Consider the following 17,479-nt stretch of genomic DNA (forward strand, 5'->3'; position numbering starts at 1 on the left):
AGAAGTAATAAATGGTACTAAATTTGGTACAATTTGGATTTGGGTGAAGGGATAGAGATGAAAACCCGGAATTTGGAATTTAGATTACAGTCGTGAAATATGGGGGTAGTTTTGGAAATTCATACTTACGTGTACGAAAAGTACTTAATGGTAGTAAATTTGGTAAAATTTGAATTTGGATAGGCGTGAAAAACTGAAATTTGGAATTAAGATTACTGATGGAGTGAAGGAGTGAAGGACTGAGGTAGTTTTGGAAATTCGTACTTATGGGTACGAGAAGTACTAAACGGTACTAAATTTGGTACAAATTGGATTTGGGTGAACGGATAGAGCTGGAATCCTGAAATTTTGAATTTATTTACTTTACGAAAAGTTGTATACGGTACTAAATTTGGTACAATTTGGATTTGGGTGAACGGATAGAGCTGGAATGCTGAAATTTGGAACTAAGATTACTTTTGGAGTGTAGGTTTAAGAATTCGTACTTATGGGTACGGAAAGTACTAAATGGTACTAAATTTGGTAAATTTTGGATTTGCATAGACATAAACCTGAAATTTGGAGGTAAGATTACTGTTGGACTGTAGGATTGAGTTAGTCTTGGAAATTCGTACTTATGGGTACGGAAAGTACTAAATGGTACTAACTTTGGTATAATTTAGATTTGGGTGAACGGATAGAGCTGGAATCCTGAAATATGGAAGTAAGATTACTGTTGGACTGTAGGATTGAGTTTGTCTTGGAAATTCGTACATGTGGGTACGGAAAGTACTACATTTGGTACGATGGTACTAAATTTGGTGCAATTTAAATTTACGTGAACGGACAGAGCTGGAATCCTGAAATTTTGAATTAAGATTTCTGTTGGGGTGATTGAGCAAGTTTTGGAAATTCGTACTTAGGGGATACGAAAAGTACTAAATGGTACTCAATTTGGATTTGGATGCACGGATAGAGTTGGAATCCTGAAATCTGGAATTAAGGTTACTGATGGAGTGAAGAACTGAGGTAGTTTTGGAAATTCATACTTATGGGTACGGAAGGTACTAAATGTACTAAATTTGGTACAATTTGGATTTGGGTGAACAGATGGAGCTTGAATCCTGAGATTTATAATTAAGTTTACTTATGGGGTGTAAGATTGAGGTAGTTTTGGAAATTCGTACTTATGGGTACGGAAAGTACTAAATGGCACTAACTTTGGTATAATTTAGATTTGGGTGAACGGATAGAGCAGGAATCCAGAAATTTCAAGTTAATGTTATCGTTGGAGTGTAAGGTTAAGGAAGTTTTGGAAATTCGTACTTATGGGTACGAAAAGTACTAAATGGTACTAAATTTGGTTCAATTTGGATTTGGGTGAACGGAGACAGCTGGAATCCTGAAATTTAGACTACTGTTGGAGTGTAGGACTGAGATAGTTTTGGAAGTTCGTACGTATGGTTACGAAAAGTAATAAATGGTACTAAATTTGGAACAATTTATTTTTGGATGGACGGCTAGGGTAGAATCCTGAAATTTGGAATTACTGTTGGAGATAGTTATTGAAATTCGTACTTTTATACGAAAAGTATTAATGGTATTATGAATAGAGATGGAATTCGGAGATTTGGTATTATAGCCGCTCTTGATGAGTAGGGTTGAGGTATGGATGTGGTTGTGGATATACGTACAATAAGTGTACGAAAATTACAAAACGGCACAGAATTTCGTTCAAATGTTGTATTTTTTATTTTTGCCTTATTAAGGCAAGGGTTATTTATAGTGATATTTAATTAATTCTCTTTCGAGTTGAGCTGTTTATACCTAAGAAATTTTTATTGTGTAAATTAGTAGAGCTGAAATTGTGAAATTCGGTATTATGTATACGAAAAATACTAAAGTGCGGTTGGGATTTAGTTTTGGATAAAAGGCAGTAGTTTTTTAACTTATACATATTATAAGTACTGAATTTGGTACCAGTTTTACGTTGCTTGAAGGGATAAAGATGGAATTTCGAATTGTTGTATGAGGGATGTTGTTGGTGTTTAGATAAGGATATTTTGAAATGCGTACAAATTCTGAAATTAGGCTGAGGGCTGGCTGACTTATTGAGAAATACGAAATGTACTGAATGGTATTAAATTTGACGTTGATGTATCAATGAAGCAGGGATTATATAATTAGTGTGTGAAAAGTACAAAATTGCAATAAATTTGGTAGTGGGCTTAGGAATATAAGTGGAATTCTGGTATATTATTTATTTGTCAGGTTTATTGTTAAAATTATAATAAATGTACAAGAAGTATTAAGTAATACTTAATATTAAAGCACTGGTATTGAGTAAATCGATAAATGAAATTTGCTGTGAGGATCACTGTTCAGATTGGATCAGAATGTTTATTAAAATCCACCTTTAAATGCATGAAAGGTTTCTACATGTAATACACTTGGCATTGGGTGAACAAGTAGAGGTAAAACTGTAACATATGAGCTAAGGTTTTGGATTCTAAAAATTGCAATGAATAATGTACTATTGTTTCTATATTAACACGAATTCGGTTTCTAAATAATGTAATAATTGTTCCACAAACATCCCAGATGGGACAAGGGAGACTTCCCTCATATCAAAGAGTGCACCCCAATTCATAATAGCTCCGAACAACGTGCCTTACGACACCACTTGTAGAGAAGTTTTACATGGCTGAAATACTCAGGAAATGTCGCCAACATTACTGAGGGGTATTTTGCCACCGTCGAAAATTTGATGTTGTCTGGCCGGAGAATCGATCGGTTTTCTACATTCTGATATCACAAATTCCAAAATTCGGTTGGAAAATGTGGATAAAATGTTCAAAATACCCATACCGTTCTAATAGAACATGGACTGAAATTTAAAATGTAGGCCGCTGTTGAAGTGTAGAGGTCTTTTTTTGAGATTCGAACAAAACGTGTACGAACAGTACTTGAAAGAAATTAAGTATCAATTCAAATAGGCATTAGTACATAAAAATTTTCAGTGTTCACCATATTAAATATTGTTTATTTGAATATTATTTTTTTCCGCATACGAAGTAGCGGGCACCATTCAGTACCATCGATAAGTGCTTTTATGTACCCCATATCAATTTGGAAGCAATAAACTGCTCCTAAAGTTTGTCAAGAGAAAAAATAACTTTAGTGTAAACAATAAATTCTCTTAAAACACATGCATTTCGAGTAACATTTGAGTTCGATTCTCAGGTATTTCATTAAAAACAAGTGGTAAATTCTTGGCGAAACAATCATTTGTTTCTTATTGCCAATTCTTGTAAAGGATTGGCTGATTGCGGCAAGTGGGAGTGGGCATGTGATAATGGCGACTGTATACCAATTGAAAGCAGATGTGATGGTCTGGTGGATTGTGCAGATCGTTCCGATGAAATTGCCGAAAATTGTATACATTTGGCAGGCGAATGTCCTTTGTACGGTTTTGTTTGTACTTATGGAGCTTGCATTGCCGGTGTTACCAGATGTGATAATATTACCGATTGTGCCGATGGATCCGATGAATTTGTGTGCAAAAATGGAGATCCACAACATCATCGTGGTACTTGTGAGTAAGTTAAAGCACAAGCATCAGTGGCAAAAGGAGCATATTTGCTGACTTTGTGTGTTATTTTCTAGATCTCATGAAATGCAATGTTTAAATACCAAGGAATGCATTAACATTGATGACATGTGCGATGGCATTAAACACTGTAGCGATGGTACGGATGAAACTGTGGAAGTGTGTGCCGGTTTCGATTGTTCAATTCGACACCTCCAAATAATAGTATGCTAAGTCTGAAAAGTGAGTTTTGCAGGAGAAGCTCTCAAAGTTTACAGTTTTCTTTGACCTTCTTTACAATGCTAACTAAACATTTGTTTATAACTTCTGTTCGGATTGACCGATCATTACCAAAATTTGACAGAATTTAAGTTAAAGGACGTAAAATGTAAAAATGTAAAGAACTTGAAAACATGCTAAGTCGACTTAACATACTATTGTTTGGAGGCGTCGAATTGGTTTCCAATGTGGTTATGGTGGCTGTATTGCTGGTAATGGGAAATGTAATAAAATTCAAGACTGCATTGATGGATCTGACGAAGCCTGGGAATTATGTGGCACACCAAGAAAGATGAGGCGGCCAGTATTAGTTGTTAATACGACAATACAACCATTTACAACATCACCACCAACACAAGTTGACGTTTTAAGGTGTCAAATACCAACGGAACTCAATGGTCTCATTGTAAGACAACACCCAAAGAACGCAACGCTGAATCCAGGAGATTTTGTCGACAGTGATGGGGTTGTTCATTTGGAATGTTCAAAAAATAACAAAGAGTTTCCCAGTCTAGTATGCAAGAATGGAACATTTGAACCGAAATTTCCTGAATGTAAAGGTGGGTATGAAATAAATGTTCTTTAGTAGATTAAATAATTAAGTAAATTAGGAGTAACCTGGGAATTGAAGCTAACTCTTCTCTAAGCTGGACAAACCACATTAACCAAGTTGTCGAGAAAACCTATGCGAAATTACTTTCCCTATTGGCTCTTCAATTTTTTATTTCACTGTATATTAGGTGCATCTGGGCTAAAACTTTTTCTATAACCTGGATTAATTTATGCAAGCTAGCTATTTGCAAATTGTGATTCCGTGAGCAATAAATTAATTTTTGACCACTAGATTAAGTATTTAAATAAGTAGTTATGACTTTTAGTGACTACTTATTAAACTACTTAATCTAGTGGTCAAAAAAAAAAAAAAAAAAAAAAAAAAAAAAAAAAAAACGAACAAAAAACATTCTCTGCGGGAACTTTTTAATTCCACAGCGTAGACTTAATACCAAATTTCAACTTTCTTGGTTGGATAATGCGGCTAGTTGGGTGGTATCGTTATGTTGGGTCTATATTCAAACGTGAAACCTATATGCACAACTTTTTTGTGAAAATGTTTTTTTAACACCGGAAAATCCCAAATTACATCCGGAAAATCCCAAATTACATTCGGAGGGCAAAGCATGGACCTATGTTGACAATTTAGGTGGAGATATTTTGTGACCACTGGGCACCTCAAATGTTAAATTACAGGTAGTTCGGTCTAAAAATGTAGCTAAGATCCTCAAAATACCGAAAATCGGGCGGTATCATTATGTGTGGCATATACCAAAGCATGGATCTCTGAGGACAATTTATGGTACAGATGTTTTGTGAGCACTGGGAACCTCTAATGTTAAATTAAGAGTAGTTCGGATCAAAAATGTAGCTAAAATTCTCAAAATACCGAAAATCGCAGGGCACCGTTATATGAGGGATATACCAAAATGTGGACCTATATTGACAATTTTTATACCCTCCACCATAATATGGGGGATGTAATTAAATTTGTCATTCCGTTTGTAACACATGGACATATTCATCAAAGATCCTATAAAGTATATATATTCTTGATCAGGGTAAAATACTAAGTCGATATAACCATATCCGTCTCTCCGTCCGTCTGTTGAAATCAAGATACAGCTCGCAATTTTTAATATAGAGCTTTGAAATTTGGTATAGAAGTTCCTATTTATTTATTTGAATGTTTGTTATATTAACAAATTATAATAAAATTATAATTACAAAGCACTAGCAACAAAGGTTATCGGCTTACTTCTTAAGCTGGGTACACATTGCCAGTTTTGAATGACAGCTTTGTTGTTGCTTGCTAGTGTGGCAGTTCATTTTTGTCATTCATCATGCAACCACAAAATATTTTGTGGTAGCTGGACGGTTGGACAGTTATCGATAAGTGCAAACAATCTTCATTCAAAGCTGACAATGTGTACTGTACTTAAGATGTTTCGTATTGCAAATGGGCTATATCGGTCCACGTTTTGATATAGCCCCCATAGAACGGTACCACCCGATTTTCGGTATTTTGACGGTTAGTAACATTGTTTTACCGAACTTGTTGAAATTTGCTATTTAGTCTTCTTCATAAATGAAAGGAAATTGTTCCGTTTTACTTCAATACAACTCGTGTTGGAGGGAATAGCAAGTTCGGCCTGGCCGAACTTCACGCCGTTCTTACTTGTTGTTAGAGAAGTTTCGTGACATCAGGGAATCTCAAATGTCAAATTAGAGGTAGTTTAGTTAAAACATTTTGCTAAAATCATCAAAATAACGGTATGTTTTGTTAACTTGGATTGGGTATTGCCGGTTAGAAGCTTCGTACGAGATTTGTGGCTGATGGAATGAAAGGGCTCAAGGACTCGTTATTAGGCACGGATGTAGGCGATTTGCAGATAACCGGCCACTCCATGACTTCGTCCTCGGATGCGTACATGCTTTGGAACTGGATGATTTGCTGTTCAGTAGTAGACGATTTAACCCTCCGTTGGACACCTGAGTCTAGCCAGGCCTTTTTCATTTTATTTTGCATTTTAAACTGGGTTAAAATAAAGCTATGGACCTGAGATTTCAGGTAGCTTCATGAAATTTTGTTACCTTTCCAACGAAAGAAACATGAAATCAAAAGGATCACCAGAAAAGGAGCTACAAGGATTTTTTGACATACATATCACATTCGTAACACATGAGTCTGGCCAGACCCCACCTATTTTTTATTGAAAAATTTCTAAAATTTTTCTTAAAATTGGGGTTTTTCTACATTATTTGACAGAATGAATACCATTTTATGAAATTTGTCGCATTTCATCCTACCATGTCTTCAAAATTGCACGTAAAAAGGTCGCAAAGTAGGAGATGGGTTTGAAATCAGTGTACGTACTACAACCTAAAAAAATTCCTTGGAAATAGGGTTACACATTTATTTTAGACAATTTTACGCATAACTGGACAAATAAAACTCATTACAAAGCCTTTATGCTCTTTTTGGGAGTGGAATGGTTCAAATATAGGATTCTCCATATGAATTAGAAGAAAGTCCTTAGGACATATGCCCTCATTTACCTATTGTTATTATAGTTATTGCACTGCAATAAGCTGTAAAGTTATAAAATAGACCCTATTCATTCAGAGTAATACCCCAAAATAAAATATAGTGCATTGGAGTTATATATAAATAGGATTTTCGAGCATAGAGACAAGAAAAGTACGAATTTTTACTCCATAGGCATATGTCCGTTTTTACTACCTTGATAAAATTAATTAAATTTAGTGTTTTTAGGTATGTTTTTTCGACAAATAACGATTATATATGTAAGATTAGGATCCTTAAAACATATTCTACAACTTTTTATACGAAAATATTAATTAAGTTTACTAAAAAATTTATATTTATTACATGGGTCTGGCCAGACTCATGTGTTACGAATGTGACAAACAATATTGGTGTCCAACGAAGGGTTAAGAATGACCGACTCGGTGATTCTTTCCTAGGTAGTAAATTATTTGATTATGATCGGGAAATCGGTTCGGTAGTAGACGATTTGAAGATGATCGGGAACTCGATAATTTGTTGTTCAGTATGCCCGGGAATGCTATGCTTCATTGTTTGGTTCAATGGGTACCCAATGTTCGTGCCGTGGTTATTTGGGCTATGGATACGTAGTGAAATGCAATAATCGGTTTTTCGAATATTCGGTTTTCGTCTAAAACATAAAACTCTATTTAGCGTTATGGGCATAGGGCCATGTTTTGATATAGCCCCTATATCACGGTACCTCTCGATGTTCAGTATTGTGAGGATTTTAGCTACAATTCTTAACCGAATTTTAGATATTTTTTTTTGGTATAGGCCGCATATTATCGTACCTCCTGATTTTCAGCATTTTGAGAATTTTAACTGTATTTCTTGAACGAACTTGCTGCAATCTGACATTTGAAGCTCCTATTAGTCACAACCCAAGAAAGGTTTTCAATAAAGGTCCATGTTCTGGTACAGGCACTGTATAACGGTACCTCACGATATTCGGTAGTTTGAGGGTTTTGCCAACATTTTTTTGGTGGAAAAGTTCGACCCGACCAAACTTAACGCCATTTTTATTTGTTAGCTTTCGGGTCCTTATCTCCGCAAATATGGCCTCCACTAAGAGAATTACTTCTCTTCTTCTTCACTTCAAAATCTAGTCTCGAACATGTTTCACGATGTACAATTTTGGACCAAATCGTGTATTCACTTTGAAAGTTATCTTGCGGTTTATCAATTCTAGTTGGTGGCCTTATGCTTTTTACAGATGTTGAGTAATTATAGTCTTAGATTGTACTTTTGTGAACAATTTTGAAATGTTGGATTGAAGGTACCTGAAGTAGTGGACAGATATACCTAAACTATTACTATTTCCTGATCTGTGCAAAGTTTGAATAAAATCGGTTACACCCATCTAGGGTACAATAATAATGTAAATTTTTAATACAAATTTATGTTTTTTTTTACAAAAATTATGTTAAAACTTAAAGATTACCGCAGTAACAATATTTAGAGAAGAACAATTTTAAATAAATTTTTTAAATTAAAACAATAAATTAATAAAAAATACTATTTTTAATAATTTTTTTATTTTGCAGCCGTTTGTGATCCTAGACTTTTGGAAGGACTATCAACCAAATACCATGTGTATTCTGAGAACGGCAAGTCTATCGACAAAGACGTTCTTTATAGACATGGTATACCCGTGGGTAGCATAATTGATATTGCTTGTGCTCCGGGTTTTAAGATGCCCCACCCTAAATGGCCTGAAGATGGGACTAAAAAGCAAACTTTGAAATGCCTAGAAAATGGCACATTTGACAGAAAAAGGGAAAAATGCGAAATGGATTGTGGTCGACCATTGCCCGAAGCGCTTGACCTAACCATGAATGGTGTTCGAACCGAACCCAATAAAGTTCCATGGCATGTTGCCATATATAAAATGGAGAAGGGTACTGGGGTTTATATTTGTGGTGGTTCAATAATAACACCTAGTCTTATTCTTTCCGGTAAGTTGGGAGAGAGAAGTATAACGCCTATGCCATCATAATTGTTGCTGGATATAGCAAAACAAAATATATTTTCTTTCTCTTTCTTTCTTTCTTTGTTATAGCTGCTCATTGCTTTTATGAAAGTTCAGAGGGGCGATTGCTAAGCCGCAATCAGTTTAAATTTATTGCTGGCAATCATCAAAGAGCATATAGCAACCTCCAGCGAAATGAAACTCAAAGTAGGAGTGCTTCGAAGATTAGCATTCCTGGGAAGTAAGTAAAGTTGATATTTATACCCTACACCACAATGTGGAAAGGGTATTATAAGTTTGTTTTGGTAAAAATTCATGTAACACCGCGAAATATTCGTCGGAGACCCCCAATGTGGTATACCAATCTTCATATCTCGACGAGATAAAGCGATTTTGAGATGTGTGTCCGTCCGTCCGTCCGTCCGTCCGTCTGTCCATTATAAATTGTAAACACGCTCCAGGCCGCAATTATGGACCGTTCGTCACGAAATTTTGTATGGAGGTCGGGTTCAGGCCAGAATAGATCCCTATTCATATTGGTGATGATCGAGAAATATTTAGCGGGTGAAATAGACCAAAAACATAATTTTTGTCCAATTTTGTAGCGGCTCTGTAGGTCGCAATAACAGTCCGATCAACGCGAAATTTTAAATGTGGTAAGAGTATATGACAAAGAAGTAGCTTGCAATTTGAGATGCCGATCAGATAATATTTAGATGGTTAAATGGACCAGAACTTTTGTGTGAAAATTGTCAAAAATTTTAATATACAGCTTATATCTTTGTTCCTTAAAGACACATACTTCCCGTTTTGAGATATATTTTGCACTGATGTCGATTACGTTGATGTACGTGATCAGATAACAGAAATACAGCCTAATATATCCAGTTTTTTGTTTGTAGTGTAGTAATTTACACTGTAGAGGTCGCAATTATAGCTCAATAGTCACGAAATTTTGCACGAGGTAAGAGTTTAGGTAGAAGAAAATGTCTATAATTTTGCATGATGATCTGAAATTATTTAGGGGGTGACATAGACCATTACTTTTGTATGATAAACATACAAATTTTATTTTTGGTCCATATTTTAATTCCTGGAGGGCATATACCGGCAAAGTAGCCTACATATGGAATAATAACTACTAACCTTTCCCCTGATGCAAATTGCAATAATGTGTCTGCTAGATACCGGGCCTACTACCTAATATATAATGGGTTTTGTGTAGAGAACAACCATTTTCTCCCATGCTACAAATTGTCTCTATCATGACAGAGTAATTTTCAGTTCAGTTGTCAAATTGGATTTTTTATACAAATATTGCAACATGGGGTTGCCTCGCCAACTATTTTTTACCTCAGGATTTAGGGTAAAGGGGATACAAACAACATACGACCAAAGATGTGTCTCATCGAAATATTGGTTTTAGACCCCAGGCATGTTTGGACGGAATTCGTTTCAGACAATTTGGAGTCTATTTAACCCTGTCCGTTCATCTGTCTCTCTCAATGTATAGCTGGCTGGTGCGCACGTTACCTCTCGAACGGATCTACCGATTAGAACCAAATTTTATACTTCGTAATATTTTGCCCAAATTTTGTTTAGGCTATGCCGGTCCACACCTCCCCCAAAAAAGTTCAAAATTGTTTTCGAAAAATTATGTGAACGATAACCGGCGAAGTGAGCAATCGATTTGCGCCAAACTTTCCATATATTATTATTCCCAGATATAGGTCGGATACGACCATGTCGGTCCACACCTTAGGTTACCTCCCACACAAAATTCGGAAAAGAGAAATTTAAGAGTCCTCTCGAATCGCTTTGAATTTTTTCAGCAGTTTGTACTTGGGCCGAAAATCCGCAAGATAACTCTCAAGGGGTTTTTCTGTTAGGTCGAAACGTTACATATCGTATTATTTCATCCAGTCAAGTATTAAGTTGGAATAAGGACTATATCGGTCCGTCCTTCGAGTACCTCCCACACACAATTTGGGAAAAGTGCAGTTTGAGGACCCGTATCGGATCTATTTGATTACCTTTTTTTTGAAGAAGGTTCCTTTCACGGCCCCTATTCTGGTCCCTTTTCCGTGGTAAGTCATACTTCCTGAGATAATAGTCCAAAAGTTCCAAAAACCCCTGCCGGTTAGCTTACCAAAATTGATTTGGTGTAGCCCCATATTACGATTCCTACAGATTCCACGTATTTTGAAGCAAACTCGTGTTACAAAATTTTTGTTATTTATTAATACCAAATACCAAACTATAGTTATCGTTGGATGTATAAAACTTTTCACCTGAAATTTGTTGGTATAGGTTAACGCCTTCATATATCCCCCATAGAACGGTACCTCCCGATATTCGGTATTTTGAAGGTTTTAGCTTCATTATCCCATCAAAATGGTTGACATTTGGTAATTAGTCTTTGTTGAGGATATAAAAAATCGTTCCACCTAAAATTTGTTGGTATAGGTCCACGCCTTAATATAGTCCCCATAGAACGGTACCTCCCGATATTCGGTATTTTGAAGGTTTTAGCTTCTGTATCCCACCAAAATGATTGAAATTTGGTAATTCGTCTTCGTTGAGGATATAAAAAAAATCGTTCCACCTGAAATTTGTTGGTATAGGTCCACGCCTTCATATAGCCCCCATAGAACGGTACCTCCCGATATTCGGTATTTTGAAGGTTTTAGCTTCATTATCCCACCAAAATGGTTGAAATTTGTTAATTAGTCTTCGTTTAGGATATAAAACGGTCCACCTGAAATTTGTTGGTATAGGTCCACGCCTTCATATAGCCCCCACAGAACGGTACCCCCCGATATTCGGTATTTTGAAGGTTTTAGCTTCATTATCCCACCAAAATGGTTGAAATTTGGTAATTATACTTCGTTGAGGATATAAAACATTCCACCTGAAATTTGTTGGTATAAGTCCACGTGTTCATATAGCCCCCATAGAACGGTACTTCCACATTTTTGGTATATTGAAGGTTTTGGCCCCAATATGAACCCAAAATGGCTGAATTTTGGCATTTTGACTTTGTTTCAGTTAACAAATTCTACTCCTCCCAGGAATAAGCCTCGGCGCGGCGGCGGAGCTAAGTACTTTCGTAGATGATGGATAGATCGGAAGGTGTCGTTCTATGAAAGCTATATGAAGGCCTGAACCTAAACCTACAAATTTAAGGTGGAAAATTTGTTACCCCCAAGTAAGACCTAATACCAAATTTCAGCCATTACGGAGGGATATCGAAATACCAGAAATCAGGAGGTACCGTTCTATGGTGGCTATATGAAGACGTGCAGCTATACCGAGAAATTTCAGGCGGAATGATTTATACCCCCAAAGAAAGACTTAATACCAAAATTCAGCCATTTCGGGGGGATATTGAGGCCACAACCTTCAAAATACCAGAAATCCGACGGTATTGTTATATAGGGTCTATATGAAGACGTGGAGCTATACCGAGAAATTTCAGGTGGAAAGTTTTATACCCCCAAAGGAAGACTTATTACCAAATTTCAGCAATTTCGGAGGGATATTGAGGCCACAACCTTCAAACTACCAAAAATCCGAGGGTATCGTTCTTTGGGGGCTATATGAAGACGTGGACCTATACCGACAAATTTCAGGTGTAAAGTTTCATACTCCTAACGAAAACTTAATACCAAATTACAGCCATTTCGGTGGGATATTTAGACCACAAGTCCTTGTATATATTTTTTTCATATGCTCATTTTATGGACGATATGCAAAATATGGAAAATTGTCTGGGCTTAATTCGTTTTATTTTGTGATAAAACGAGTTTCTGTCTAATCAGATTTTCTCTACGACCATCCTAACCATATATGCGTTTGCATAGGATTCCGCCGTCTACTCATCACACTGTGATAACCCTAGTGTGCATACCATTGTACCACGGTGGCACCCGAAAAAGAGAAATACTCATAACTTCTTTTATATTGGTCCAAATAGACAAAAATTTGCTATGGTATTGTTTGTTTTTTTTTTTATCAGCTATCTAATAGAAATTTAAAAAATTGCACAGTGGCCTTGGGTAAAATTTTCACGATTTTATATTTAAAATTCATCAATGATTGTACTCTTCGATTTTCTTGAAATTTTTTTATACTCTCAGCATTTATGCATACGGGCAAAATGTGCCTCGTAGAAATATCGGGTTTAGACCCCATAACTCTTGAAGGGCGTAAATGACTTGGTCCATATTATGCACATCGCGAAATTTCTTCCAGACTTAGATGAGGTTCCAATATGGTCTTAATCGGTCCACTTCTTCGGGTACCTCTCTCAGAAAATTTCGGAAAAGTTCAGTTTAGGACCTTCTCTTCAATCGCTTTGATTTTTGTTGTAAGAACTTATATTCACTGCCCCCATACTACGGTACAAGTTTCATCAAGGGCAAGTCCAGACTTCCTGAAAAAATGGCCTGAAAGTATCAAAAAACCGATTTGGTCCATACTTTACAGATCCAATATATCTACCAAATATACATATATCAGGTTCGAATATGGACTATATTTGTCCACTCCTCCCACACAAAATTTTGAATAAGTTCACTTTAGGACCTGGGGCTGGATTCTTGTTCTATGAAAATTTGAAATATTTCCTTTGTAATTTTTTTTATTTGACAGTTTTCTCCTTTATAAAAGTTTTCATTTCATATTTTCATAGAAACAGAATTGAGCCCCTGCTCTGGAATCACTTTGATTTTTGTTGAAGCAACTTTCACTCGCTACCTTAATTACGACGGTAAAAGTTTTTTCAGGGGCAAGTCCATACTTCTTGAGAAAACAGCTCGAAAGGTGTAAAAACCGTCTAATGCACCATGTAGTGGCTGGAGAGCACGAAAACTCTCGAATCAAATACTAAGTTGGTCCACACTTTACATATCGTAATATTTCTTGCAATATTAGATGAAATTCGAAGGTGGTGCTTGTATGTCCACTCCGTCCGGTACCATCCCACAAAAATTCGAAAATATTCGCTAAAATGGTACGCGCGATATCTCATAAACAGAGCAACCCGGTTAAGGGTCTGTTCGAGGATTCCTTGAAAATGTTTACCTAGTGATCCTGTTTACAGCGATATCATGTTTTTCGTAGGCAAGTTCATGCTTCCTGAGATAATTGTTCAAAACCTCTGACTTATATGGGGAACCAATTGAAACGACAGGTGGTGGTGGTGGTATGTTGCTGCTTGCTGCGTCAGCACATCACCCAGTGCGTCTTCTACGTCGTCGCCTGACTCTTCGTCGTCGTCGGGATACGAGACGCCCCCGCAGTCTCCCCAACAACAACAACAACAAATGCAGCATCTAACACCACATGTTGTTGTTCAACGGCCCGGAAATGCATCATTCCTGCAATTCAATTGCAACGGTCTCCGCAATAAGGTCAGGAAACAAAGCTCACCGCCACCTGTAGCTTACGTTGTGACGGTTACAACGTTTTGCGGAAGGATCGCACAAGAAGCGGAGGAGGAGGACTTGCCTTCCTAATACACGAGTCTGTCCAGTACAGACCTTTCTCGCTTGAGCTTGGCTCTAGTGACCCATACATGGAGTGTATGGGGGTAGCAGTAAAGTGTGGTACTGTCGAGGTAGAGCTGCTTAATGTGTACATACCGCCGATGAATAGTTGTGCCCGGCGTTATATGCCCAATATTAGTTTGCTTTTAGAGGGCGATAACCGTCTGGTGCTAGGGGACATCAATGCTCATCATGAGCTTTGGCACTCCGTCCTAGGTAATGACCAGAGTGGTACAGCGCTGGCAGAGCAAATCGATAGCTACACGTTTTGCGCGGCGAATGAAGACGCTCCTACCAGGATTAAAGGAAACTGCCACAGCTCGCCAGATATCACCATTGTGGCACCAGGTCTGATAAATGACGTATCCTGGCAATCAGTCCCCTAGTTCGGACCACCTCCCTATCATCATCTCCGTAAACAGACCACCCGACTTCATAACCTCTGAACGCCGTACTTTCCTGACCCATGGGAAAGCTGATTGGCAAGGTTTCAGAGAATTTACCAATCACCGCTTCAGACAATTGCCCACCCCCTCAGATCCTCGGGTAGCTGAGAGAACTTTCCGAGACATCATCACTAAAGCAGCCGCTCGCTACATACCTGCTGGTCGAATACCCGAAATAAGACCAAATTTCCCAGCATAGGCGACGGGACTAGCAAATTAACGTGATGAGCTTCGTCGTACCAACCCCGAAGACTCAAGAGTTAGAGAACTTACTCTTGAAGTCAACAGGCTAGTGGGCGAACATAAGCGGAAAAAGTGGCTAGGCCATCTGAAGCAATGCAACATTGGTGCAGGAATAAGTAAATTGTGGGCAACGGTTAAATCACTCTCGATTCCGGACAAGAAGGATGACAGAACGGCTGTTACTTTCAACGGCGTGACAGTAACTGACCCAAAGAGGTGCGCGTGTTATTTTAACGGGCAGTTCATGGAGCACCCCGAGAGTGATAGAGCGAAGAGAAGTGTGCTACGCCGTATAAGAAGAGCTCTTCCAGCCGAAGAGGTACCACCACAATTTACGATGAGCGATGTTGCAGATGCTATCCGAAACGCTAAATCATCCAAAGTGTTGGGCCCGCACCGAATATCGATGGTAATGCTTAAGCAGCTGGATGAACGTGGAGTTGAGTATTTAACAAGTGTTCTCAGCCTATCATTAGCCACCCATGTTGTACCGGATGCCTGGAAAGTTGGCAGGGTGGTCCCGCTACTGAAGCCTGGCAAGGATGCCAGCAGGGGTGAATCGTACAGGCCGATTTCACTCCTGTCGCCAGTAGCAAAGATCCTAGAGGCGCTACTCCTCCCCACGATGAGAAGGTGTTTTCCAGTTGCCCAACATCAACATGGATTACGGAAAATGCATAGTACTACAACAGCATTAGACGCCATATCCACACATATCAGTAGAGGACTATCGAAGGCCTTTGATACCGCCAACCATGCCAAGCTGTTCGAGGATATAGAGAAAACTAATCTCCAGCCATGTTGGAAACGTTGGGTAGTCAACTATATGTTTGTAGAATTCAGAAACATGAAGTCCAAAACCCGTAGAGTGAAACAGGGAGTTCCCCAAGGAGGGGTGATATCTCCGGAACTGTTTAACCTCTAACTTTCTGAAATTCCACACCCTCCAGATGGCATAGAGATCGTGATGTATGCGGATGATTGTACGATCTTGGCGTCGGGTCCTATCGTCGATGACATATGTGATACGTTAAATGTCTACATAGCTGACCTAGTGCAGTTCTTCCATCTGAGAAATAGAAAACAGCCACGCCGTTCACCACATGGACGGCTGAGATGAGGCTCCCACTGAACCTATTGGTCGATGGTGCGCTGATTCCGACCACTAACTACCCTAAAATACTGGGTGTAACGTTCGATAGCATGTTCAAGTCGTCCGCGCATGCCACAGCTATTTGCAATAAGATCAGAAGTAGGAACAAGGTTCTCAAGTCGCTGGTCGGCAACACTTGGGTTGCTGATAAAGAAACCTTGTTGACCACCTACAATGCAATAGGCCGGTCTGTGGTAAGCTATGCGGCGCCAGCGTGGTCCGCAAAGGTTAGCGCATCGCAGTGGAAGAAGATTCAAACCTGCCAGAATGCCGCCATGAGGACAGCAACAGGGTGCCTCCTCATGATACCAGTGGACCATCTTCATGATGGTGCTACCGGTGCGTCGGCACAATAAGATCTTGTCGATGCAGTACCTGCTTGGGTGTTACCGCAGTGAGCATCCCTGTCACGATTTAATGGACAGGCTCCCCCCACCCAGGCACGTCAGGAGAGACCTTCATGATCTAGAGAGAGAGGTCCAAAGGTATAAAAGAGAACCGCTAGATCAACGAGCCTATCAGGCAGGCTTGAATCGCAATGAAAACCCTTAAATATAAACGTTTTTTGAAAAAAAGTGTTTCAATTCACACAGGCTGAGGGTATATCTCTGTCGGCAAAGCCGACGGATCGTTTTTTACTTGTTTATTAGCTATCTAATAAAAAAATTTGAAAAATTGCACAGTGGCCTTGAGTACAAGGCGATTTAATATTCAAAATCCATCAATGATTGTACTCTTCGATTTTCTTGATTTTTTTTTTTATTATTTATTAACACTTGTTTTGTTGTTTTACTTAGGAATTTATTTTAACCCAGTTTATTCCAAATACATTTATTTTTCGGGAAAAAGGCCACAAAATCTGAAAACCCCGTAAATTCATAATTATTGGGAAAAAGGACTTTGGTTGCGTAGCCAGTATTCGCTTCGATATTGTCAATAGATGAACAAGTTTTGTAACATTTAGACGATTTTTCCAAATTTTATTGACCATTTGACGATTTGTTTTGACGAGTTCTGGCCTAAAAGTGTCGGCAACGCTGGTTATATGTGGTCAACAAGTTTCTTTATCTGCACCCCAATTTTTGGCGTAGTTTGTGCTCGGAATTCTCGTACGATCGACCATGACATTCAACTCTCTTCTCACCTGT

At 38.2% G+C, this 17,479-nt stretch overlaps 1 protein-coding gene across 5 annotated transcripts in view; it reads left to right on the plus strand.

Annotated features, from left to right (window-relative positions):
• LOC141404098 (modular serine protease-like) overlaps positions 1-17,479 on the plus strand; it is a 76,216-nt gene that overhangs the window by 52,593 nt on the left and 6,144 nt on the right. For 3 of the 5 annotated variants that reach the window (XM_073987394.1, XM_073987411.1, XM_073987420.1), the window contains exons 2-5: positions 3,223-3,578; positions 3,646-4,407; positions 8,516-8,926; positions 9,031-9,181. In XM_073987394.1, the coding sequence (XP_073843495.1) occupies positions 4,140-4,407; positions 8,516-8,926; positions 9,031-9,181 (830 nt within the window). In that variant the 5' untranslated portion in view covers positions 3,223-3,578; positions 3,646-4,139. The remainder of the gene's footprint in view (positions 1-3,222; positions 3,579-3,645; positions 4,408-8,515; positions 8,927-9,030; positions 9,182-17,479) is intronic. The other 2 variants (XM_073987402.1, XM_073987429.1) reach the window with 2 other exon arrangements.

Source organism: Musca autumnalis, unplaced genomic scaffold (genome assembly GCF_047663935.1).
Source record: "Musca autumnalis isolate F117 unplaced genomic scaffold, ASM4766393v1 scaffold_1, whole genome shotgun sequence".
NCBI lineage: Eukaryota > Metazoa > Arthropoda > Insecta > Diptera > Muscidae > Musca > Musca autumnalis.